A 10,333-nucleotide genomic window follows, 5' to 3' on the forward strand; every position below is an offset into this window, starting at 1 on the left:
CAACGTCGCCTCCCGAACCAGAACCCCCTGACAGGGATATCTTCCCTCGCTTAGAAGCCTTTATCTTCAAGTCTTCGGAGGCGGTCCTCTTCTTCCCATGGGAAGAAGGGATGTCAGTTTCTCCTTCCCTTTCATCTTCGGAAAAGGGAGTTCCAATCTCCTCGGATGAGGTAGAATGGGGGCCACCCTGGGCCTTCTTGCTCTCCTCCTTGCCTTTCTCCGCCGGCACTTGGTATGGTGTCAGAGCCAGCATCCTTGTTAACGTCGGATCAGCTGAGTCTTCGAGAAGAGGGGCCGAACACCTAATCCTCTCCGCTTTCTTTATCCAGCCCTGGCCGAGTATGGTTTTCTCAGTATATTGTTATGAGAAATTTAACTAAGTTGTGTTCGCAAGTCGAGTGCTTACCTAGGTATCCGGATGGTTGTAGTCAAGGCCGATGTCCTCTGTAGTATCTGGCCACTGTTTTCGTGTCCCGGAGAATAATTTCCACATTCCTCTGAGCGTCATGCCAGAGAAGTGCTGAAGGGTTCGTGGTCCTTCCGGATTGAACTCCCACATGCAGAGAGGCCGTCGCTAACACGGTAGGACCCGACGGACTAGCATTACTTGGATTACGTTGATAAGACCGGTGTCCTTTTCAATGAGGCTCTGAATGCGGCTTTGTAGCCTCCGCACTTCGTCAATTGATCCCCAATCTAGCCCCTTATTAATCCATGATGCAAGCTGTAACGGAGGGCCAGATTGGAACGCAGGTGTAGCTGCCCACTTGGTACCACAGGGTTCAGTGATGTAAAACCACTCCCGCTGCCATAGGTTGGAAGTTTCTATGAAGGAGCCTATTGGCCAAGGAGTATCGATGAGTTTGCTCACCACAGCGCCACTGCACACCGCTTGTTTCCCATTGATACCTTCGGCTTCACATTAAAAGTCTTGAGCCACAAGCCGAAGTGTGGAGGAATACGGAGGAAGGCCTCGCACACGATAATGAACGCCGAGACGTGGAGAAAGGAGTCCGGAGCTAGATCGTGAAAATCTAGTCCGTAATAGAACAGGAGCCCTCGAATGAAGGGATGAAGAGTGAACCCTAGCCCTCGGGGGAAGTGGGAGATGAATACGACCCTCTCGTCGGATCTGGGGGTAGGAATAACCTGCCCTTGAGCAGGAAGCCTGTGGGGGATTTCCGCGGTCAGGTATCTTGCCTCCCAGAGCTTCGCAATATCCTCCTCTATGACAGAGGAAGCCACTCACCGGCCTTGAGGGCTGGGTCCGGACATGACCGGGAAGCGCGAAGCGATTAAATTGAACCTTGTATGTTGGACTCGAGATGGGAGAGGTTGAGGAAAGGGTTGGCGTAAAGAAGAAAAGACGGGTCTTAGCCCCTTTATAAAGGCGATGAATATCAATCGCCCTCTCCTAGGCCTTAACACCTGCCTATTCCCAAGGAATCATGCCAACAGAACGGTTGGGTTATCCACGCCCTATTGATGAGAATCCCGCAATAAGGGGACACGATCTCTGCTTTGACAAGACGTGCCAATGAAACCGCTTCTCGAAATATGGAGCGGCGGGCTAAAAAACTGTTTGAAATAATGGTCGGGCGGCGACGTGATGTCATGCTACAAAAAATTGTCGGTGGATTGGACTCGTGAAATATTATACTCTCTGCGGTTGTGTGTGGAATTTGTTTTGCAGAGCCGGACACGGTTCTGGTGTTCAAAGACTATTTTGGAGTATTCGGAGAAGGAACCCGCCTTGCAATGCCGAAGACAATTCGCGCGCCGGACACCTCGTCATTGAAGCCTAGTTCAGGGGCTACTGAGGGATTCCTGGATTAAGGGGTCCTCGGACGGCCGGACTATGTAGCATGGGCCGGACTGATGGGCCATGAAGATACAAGAAAGAAGACTTCTTCCCGTGTTCGGATGGGACTCTCCTTTGCGTAGATGGCAAGCTTGGTGTTCGGATATGTAGATTCCTTTCTCTGTAACCGACTTTGTACAACCCTAGTCCCCTCTGATATCTATATAAACCAGAGGGTTTAGTCCGTAGAGGCAATCATAATCATACAGGCTAGACTTCTAGGGTTTTAGCCATTACGATCTCGTGGTAGATCAACTCTTGTAAAAATCATATTCATCAAGATCAATCAAGCAGGAAGTAGGGTATTACCTCCATAGAGAGGGCCCGAACCTGGGTAAACATCGTGTCCCCCGCCTCCTGTTACCATCAACCTTAGACACACAGTTCGGGACCCCCTATCCGAGATCCGCCGGTTTTGACACCGACAGTTGTCATAACGGTTCGACTGATAAAGATCTTCGTAGAATATGTAGGAGCCAATATGGGCATCTAGGTTCCGCTATTGGTTATTGACCGGAGAGGTGTATCGGTCATATCTACATAGTTCTCGAACCCGTAGGGTCCGTGCGCTTAACGTTCGTTGACGATATAGTGTTATATGAGTTATATGATTTGGTGATCAAATGTTGTTCGGAGTCCCGGATGAGTTATGGACATGACGAGGAGTCTCGAAATTGTTAAGAGGTAAAGATTGATATATAGGACGATGGTATTCGGACACCGGAAGGGTTTCGGGATGCACCGGGTAGCCATCGAGTCACCGGAAGGGGTTCCGGGCAAGCCCTAGTAGGTGGTATATGGGCTTAATGGGCCAAGGGAGGGACAAACCAGCCCACAGGGAGCTGGTGCGCCCCTTTCCCTGGCCGGCCAGCCCTAGGGAAGGAAGGGGGGAGGGCTAGCCCCTCCTGCCTTTCCCTCTCATGGGAGAAAGGAAAGGGGGCGCCTCCCTCCCCTGCCTTTCCCCCGCACCTATACATGGCAGGGGGGCGCCACTTGGGAGGAGAACCCAAGTAGGATTCGGCCTACTTGAGGTGCCCTCCTGGCTGCTCCCTCCTCCCTCCCACCTATATATATGAGGGAGGGGGTGTCTAGCACACCAGAACATAATCTTAGCCGTGTGCGGCGCCCCCTCCACCGTTTACACCCCTAGACATATTTTCGTAGTGCTTAGGCGAAGCCCTGCGGAGATCACTTCACCATCACCGTCATCACGCCGTTGTGCTGACGGAACTCATCCACTACCTCGTAGTCTTTCTGGATCAAGAAGGCGGAGGACGTCATCGAGCTGAACGTGTGCAGAACTCGGAGGTGTCGTACATTCGGTACTTGATCGGTTGGATCGCGAAGAAAGTTCGACTACATCAACCGCATTGTGAAACGCTTCTACTTACGGTCTACGAGGGTACGTAGACACACTCTTCCCCCTCGTTGCTATGCATCTCCTTGGATAGATCATTGTGTGTGCGTAGAAACAATTTTGTTTTCCATGCAACGTCCCAACAAAGTAGCCATCATAGGCCCATACAATATTGTAGAGGCAATCAAAAACTTTTTCCCGCTCTGAAGGTGGGCTTCCTCTTAAGTAGGAAGGTGTTGGCCCCGAAGTGAAAAGGTTTGTAGCAAGAAATAATTATTCCTTGGATGACCTAAGGTTTATCGAACCAGTGAGAGTTTGCTAACTTATCAATGATAAGTACATGCACACACAAATACAAAACTACCTTGGCCCCCCAACGAAACTAGCGAGATAGTCTGTCTTACTAGTCTTGCTAGTTAAAATGATTAAATGCAAGTGTGTATGGAAGATTGATTGCAAAAGAAGAGTAAAAGCAAGAATTGTAAAAGAGCTTTGATCGAGATTGGAAGAAATAGGAAGAGGAATGGAGCAGGATCCATAGGTTCACTAGTCATTTCTCTTCAAAACATAGCATGGTGTGGTGAACAAATTACAGTTGTGCATCGATTAAATTGCAATTTTTCACTATGATTATACATTGGCAAAACTACATATGAGCATCACGTCCAAACATCTATAAACCGTTATCCAACTGCATCTATATACTCCACTCAAGACCGCTATCCAGCATGCATCTTAAAGTATTAAGTAATAAAATAGAGTATTGCATTAACTAGATGATATATTGTCGAGTCATTTCTTAATTTTGTCCAGTCATTAATAACTTGTTTATTTTTAGATAATAATATATAGAAAGAACGCTCGTAAGGAGTCCTATTGAAACCAAGAAATATAGACATGCTTGCCGTCCACACCAGAATAGATAGAGTTTTTTGAAGAAACCTGCTAGTGGAGAAAGGCCTCCTAGGGATAAGAGACATAGGCTAAAGAGAGAGCCAAAAAAGGATCTTTCGTGTATAATCCTGCATAATCCCGAATGTTATCAGTTCTGGTAGTAGACCAAATAATACAATGCAAGCAAAAGTTCCTAGATTCATGTAGATATAGAACGGCATATAAGTTATCATGCGTTCTAGTGGCAACAACACAATGCAAGCCTTTTCCCCTTTATGTCATTGTGGTAGATTACTTGCAAGACTCTACTCAACTATCATACATGACTCCCTCTTGGACATCACTCATCAAACTTGGCCAAAGAAAAACAAATAGATCGGATAACACATATGAATAAGAAGTGTGCAACAAAGAAAGCAAATTGATCTCAAAAGAATTTATGGACAGATACAATGATAAAGTGATGATTCATCATATCGCAACAAAAACATCAACAGATTACATCATATGGATCACAATCATGTAGGGTTGCTCATGTGATCTTTGTATTGAGAACCAAGAGAAACCATCTGCATACTGCTATGGATCCATAATCCAAAGAAAAACAACTCAAAGACGATCATGGTGACCTTCAAGTTGATGGAGATGGTCACCGTGATGATTTCCCGCTCCAGAGTACCGAAAACGGCCTCAAGATTACATCGCCAAAGGAATAGAGAAGTGCTGCTGCGGAAACAGAAAAACACCTCGACGGTTAGGGTTTTCGGAACGAGCGAAAAATATAGGCGTTGAGATGTGGTGGAACGGAGTCCCATGGGGCCCACATGGGCCTACCACGTCGCCACATGGGCCCCACTAGGATCCCCTCCGGTGGGGCCCAAGATCACTGGAAGCTTCCTGACTCGAAACTTTTTCTGGAACCTTTTCGCGATTTTGGAGCTCCATAAAATTGAATTTTTTTAATCCAAAAACATACAGTAAGTAGCATTGGGCACACTGAGCTAGTAAATTGATGTCAAAACTATGCCAAAAATATATAAAATAGAAAAAAAATTAAAAAAATTACAGATTTGTTTGAGACGTATCAAAGCGCCGGCAAAAATTGTCCGATTCAACAATCGATATCCCTTGATTGATCCTATGAAATTCAGGGCATGCATCTCCGCACACTCCGCTTCTGCAAGTGCAAGGCATCGTCGTCGTTTGATCCTCATATTGGTCCTTCGGTGTAGAAGTACTCTTCGTCCAAATCCAATGTCTGCTTCGAAGTATGGACAAATTGACACTTGGAGGGTCTGCCATGTCCACAAGGCGGCAGGAGCAGTACAACAATGGCTCCAAAGGAAGGATCGGATACAAAGGGGGAGGAACAGAGTGAGGAAGACATGGGCTCCAGGTGGGCCAGAGAGGTCCGAACACCGGCAAACCTACATCACATTTGCTGGACGTTTGCGGCACCCTGTTTGAGATGCCCTAACACGGGAAAACAAGGGGAAGCCCTCCAGTATACAGAGAGATGCAGAAGCAACAAAACACATGACCAAATCCAATTAGAAGAGAGCCTCCGACAATTAGCCACAAAGGTACACGCTTAGTTCACTGTTTCGACAAGACTATTGTAATCTAAGGTCGCTGATACATGAGTTCCTTTCATATGAGCTCCGGTACAAAAATATCAAGAATGACTTTTGTTTTGATCTTCTAACAGTAGAAGGATTTCAAAGAAATTCCCCAAAAATGCATTTAATTTAATGCCTAATGTATACAGATAAAACTTCAACGCTCTTGTCTTTTCTAGCATCAGAATGGATCTTCATTTTTGTGTCTTAGTATCTTCTACGTACTGGAATGGAATTTGATCCAGAACGGTTACCACCATACCCACCACCACCAAACCCACCTCGGCCCCTTGACCGGAAATTACCTCCTGGATACAAAACAAGACCAAATTAGCAAAAGAGAATCAAAACAAGCACAGTACGCAATATTTTACTCCCTCCGTCCGGAAATACTTGTCATCAAAATGAATAAAAGGAGATGTATCTAGATGTATTTTAGTTTTAGATACATCCCTTTTTGTCCATTTTGATGACAAGTATTTTCGGACGGAGGGAGTACTTAGAATATTTGGGTGCATACCTCCTCCCATAGAACCGGCGGACTTGGACATAGCTTCTAGCGCTGGATTCACAACCTGCCCAGCTTCGCGCAAGATCTTAACAAGATTCCTTGAATATTTTGCATTGGAATGCGTGAAGAACGTGAATGCCATCCCAGTAGCACCGGCACGGCCAGTGCGACCTATCCTATGAATATAATCCTCGATAGTTGTCGGGAAATCAAAATTAATCACGCACTTAATATCCTTCACATCTGCAAAATTAAAAGACCATCATCAGTATACAAACAAGATAAATGCGTCACCCTGATTCCTGAATACCACTGCGGACCACACTGGGCATCAACATTGTCGATCTCCACAGAAAGGTAGCACATGGCTTAGACAAGATCCAAAGAACACTGCACAAGGCTTCACTTTCAACATCTACAGCTAACACAAGTCGAAGGGGCTGCAGAACTGAACTGGGTATCAATCACTGCTGGATGTGGAATTGATGGTGCTTAAACTCTCAAGCCTTTTTTACAGAGTGTGACCTCTATTATCCAATAATGTACCAACACCAACATATATCCGTGTGAACCAGAACAAATCTGTCGTCCACACCAATCCAACACAGGCCGCAATGCTTAGGTGCTTCATCAGAGGTCAACTTGAGGATTTCAATGACAATACTACAAACCATCTTTATACCAATTGGCAGTGATACCGACAGACAAGGGACACGTATTAAGCAGGTAATAAGTATAGGGGGCAGGGAGATCCTTACAGTTCTATAAGAAGAACAAATTATCTTGATTACCTATACAAATCATACTGTGTGAGCGCTTTTATTGCTTTAGACCAACAAGGGCGGTCACAGTGCTCCATGGAGAGAGTTTTAACTTGTCTTACTCTAGATATAGCTCATATCACTGAAACCATGGCAACTAATACTTTTTGTCTAACAAAACATATTAAATGAGAGCACTTCTAAATACAACACTAAGATACAAAACATTAGAGAAGTTGTATCTAAACACATATTTAATGTATATGATGATACAAGCTCTGTATCAAAATATAAGACGTTTTTGTAGGCTAGTTTAGCCATTAAAAACATCTTATATTTTGGTACGGAGGTAGTATAACTTAAGATATGATGCATTGGGAGTGCAATATGCATAACTAGGCATGTTGGTATATGTGCATGCAGAATTATTAGCAATACTATCTCAAGAAATCAATGCAATGGAAGATGTTAAGAAGCAAAACATGGACTACTGGCAGTTACCCAAGATGGTACAGTTTTTTATAGTGAGGAATGTGAAGGATGGTACTTACCGAAGAAGACAGCAACAAATATTTAGCAATGCTTACAGAAGATGTCTTACAGGGATAGTTGGAAAACCATTAAGATGCATATTAAATAATTGATGCTCAAGCGAAGGTGCTAAAGAAATCAACTAACAGAAGCTAAATAGTATATTGCCCTTTTTAAGAGCAAGTTAAGGATCTCCCTCGAATGCAAAGCCCACAGGTCTCAGGTCTCTAAATCGTAGACAACTTAGTCACCATGATAGATGGAAACTGAAGTCCCTGGTAACACTGCCAATTGCTTACGCTCAAGTGAGGCAAACGGAGGGAAAAGATGATCTACCTCTGACTTGATAGCACCTCGCATACACCACCAACCCACAAGTTCAGTTCACTCAACCAAAAGCAGCTGAACAGCCCTCCGACTTATCATCCCTGAGCACTTGGAACTATAACATAATCCTAATATTCAAACAAGTCACCATACCAAGACCACGTGCCGCTACATCTGTGGCAGCCATTATAGGACTCTTCCCATTCTTAAACTCTGCCAGAACATAGTCCCTTTCAGACTGAGCTTTATCACCATGTATAGATAATGCTGGCCATCCGTCCATTCTAAGTTGCCGAGTGACCTTATCACATTCCTTTTTTGTTTGAAAAAATATTAAGATTCGGCTCCCATCCATCAGATCAGATAAGAGTTTACTTAGCCTGTGAGAAATGAAGTGGAAACAAACACATATTGTCAGTTCTGTAATTATTAGACTGAATTGTAACTTAGTGTACTCTGTACTACTAGATAGGATGTGAGTAGTACATACCTGGGATATTTTTCATGATCTGAGATAACTTCAACAATTTGCTGTATGGAATGGTTAGCTTTAAGTTCAGCTGTTCCTATCATTACCTGCATAGCATAGCATAGGATTACATGTAAAATGTGGATGGCTGGATGAACAAAATTGTCTAGCCAACATTTCAACTTTATGTGGCACTCCAGTACAAGGTTTGCCTGTAAGGACGGATCTATCAACCTATGTGCCCCATGTCTGCCGGCATTTTAGACATGGATACACCAGATTTGGCCATATCTGTGCTTTTTGAATTAAAGATCACAAAAGGAATGTAAATAATGACAACAGCAGAAAGCATGCACACCTTGTAAGGGTTCTGCAGAAATTGTCTAGCCAGTGTTTCAACTTCTCTCGGCCACGTGGCACTCCAGTACAAGGTTTGCCTGTCCGGACGGATCTATCAACAGCAGAAGCATGCAATACCATAAGCAAACATGGAAACAGGATTAGATCATAAGATTTGGTAGTCAGTTCTGGAAGTACATACTTGTGCCAATATTTTTCGAATCTGAGGTTCAAAACCCATATCGAGCATACGATCTGCCTCATCCAGGACAAGGTATGTAACCCGACGTAGGTTTGTGTGACCAGCTTCCAGCATATCTATCAACCGGCCAGGTGTTGCAATGACAATTTCAACTCCTAGCAATAGAGATCACAGGCAACAGAGTTAGCTTTGAAATCATTATTCCCAAAAAGAAGTATGTAGAAGTACTAAATACCTCTCCTTAGGTCACGTATTTGTGGTCCCTTAGGTGCTCCACCGTAGATACATGTGCTTCTAGTTCTCGAGTATGATCCAAATTTTGTAGCTTCTGCCTGTATTTGAACAGCCAGTTCTCTTGTTGGAGCAAGGATCAAGACAATCGGGCCATCACCTTGTTCTACATCCATTGCAATCATTAATTAATATAAGATGATCAAATCTATCAACAATTTAACATATACATGATGCTGCAACAACAGGAACATACCTAGTCGAGGCTGTGCACCAACATGAACCAAACCAGGTAGTATGTAAGATAGTGTTTTCCCAGATCCAGTTTCTGCAATACCAATCACATCCCTGCCCTTCAAGGCCATCGGCCAACCCTGAGCTTGGATAGGCGTTGGCTCCACAAATCCTGACTTAGCAATTGCTTGCATGCAGTAATCTGTCCAGACATAGTGAAAAGGGCACATAATTAGCAATTGCTTGCATGCAGTAGTCTGTTCAAACATAGTGAAAAGGGCACATAATCATGTTCATCTTCATACAAGGCATGCTGCAGCACTCCCAGCTTAAGCAGCACGCAGCTAGAATAACGCTATGCTTCAAACTAGCACTGCATACCTGGAAAGTTAGCTTCATGGAAGAAGCGGATAGGCTTGGGCACCTCCCGGCCTTCCACGGTGATATCCCGGAGCTGACGGTACTGCGCCACCTCCGTGTCCGACATAGCCTGCACGGCGGGGCACTCCACGTAGAAGCTCTTCTCGAACGGTATAAGGCCCCGGAAGTCCGCCTTGGGCAGGGAGAGCGAGTCGAGCCCGTCCCTCCCGTTGCTGCCTCCTCTGCCACCGCCGCCACGGAAGCCACCTGGTCCACCGCCACCGCCGCCTCTACCTCTACCGCCGTATCCCATGCCACCGCCGTAGCCTCCGCCGCCCTGGCCGAAGCCAGCGACGGGGGGGGCCATGGGCGTGTACGGGGCAGCGTAGGGGTTCTGGGCCGGGGCCACGGGGACCGGCGGGGCGAGTATAGGAGCCGCGGCCAGGTCGCTGCACGGAGGAATCAACAGAGCGAGCTCGTATCAGATCAGATCGAGGAACAAGCGAGCTAGGGTTGGGTAAGGGGGCACGTACCTGCGCCTGTCGCGGTAGGAGGAGGGGTCGGCGTAGCGGTTGTCGGCGTAGGGATTCATGGCGGCCGCGTGGGGGATTGGGCTGGCCGGAGATCGACGGGGGGG

General features: G+C 45.7%; 1 protein-coding gene across 2 annotated transcripts; it reads right to left on the reverse strand.

Moving 5' to 3' along the window:
- Positions 1 to 5,644: 5,644 nt before the first annotated feature.
- On the reverse strand, positions 5,645 to 10,327 carry LOC119278047 (DEAD-box ATP-dependent RNA helicase 30-like). 2 transcript variants are annotated; one of them, XM_037559398.1, is made up of 10 exons: positions 10,230 to 10,327; positions 9,718 to 10,145; positions 9,359 to 9,538; positions 9,107 to 9,268; positions 8,872 to 9,026; positions 8,689 to 8,781; positions 8,352 to 8,437; positions 8,015 to 8,241; positions 6,252 to 6,485; positions 5,645 to 6,039 (listed from the first exon to the last, which is right to left on the reverse strand). In XM_037559398.1, exons 1-10 carry the CDS (start codon positions 10,286 to 10,288, stop codon positions 5,939 to 5,941), a joined length of 1,725 nt encoding a protein of 574 aa, XP_037415295.1. In that variant the 5' UTR covers positions 10,289 to 10,327; the 3' UTR covers positions 5,645 to 5,938. The 2 variants fall into 2 exon arrangements, 1 of the variants encoding a protein (XP_037415295.1); XR_005137466.1 differs by lacking the exon at positions 5,645 to 6,039 and having other exon boundaries at positions 6,350 to 6,485; positions 7,871 to 8,241.
- Between the last annotated feature and the right edge of the window lie 6 nt (positions 10,328 to 10,333).

This window comes from Triticum dicoccoides, chromosome 3B (assembly GCF_002162155.2).
Source record: "Triticum dicoccoides isolate Atlit2015 ecotype Zavitan chromosome 3B, WEW_v2.0, whole genome shotgun sequence".
Classification (NCBI taxonomy): Eukaryota; Viridiplantae; Streptophyta; class Magnoliopsida; order Poales; family Poaceae; genus Triticum; species Triticum dicoccoides.

Bases quoted from the DNA above. Each gene is read 5' to 3' on its own strand.
- LOC119278047 (XM_037559398.1), bottom strand. From the start codon at position 10,288: ATGAATCCCTACGCCGACAACCGCTACGCCGACCCCTCCTCCTACCGC. The intron at 9,539-9,717 runs GTATGCAGTGCT...ATGTCTGGACAG, and splicing joins CCATGAAGCTAACTTTCCAG to ATTACTGCATGCAAGCAATT. The intron at 6,040-6,251 runs GTATGCACCCAA...TTTTGTATCCAG, and splicing joins CGCCGGTTCTATGGGAGGAG to GAGGTAATTTCCGGTCAAGG.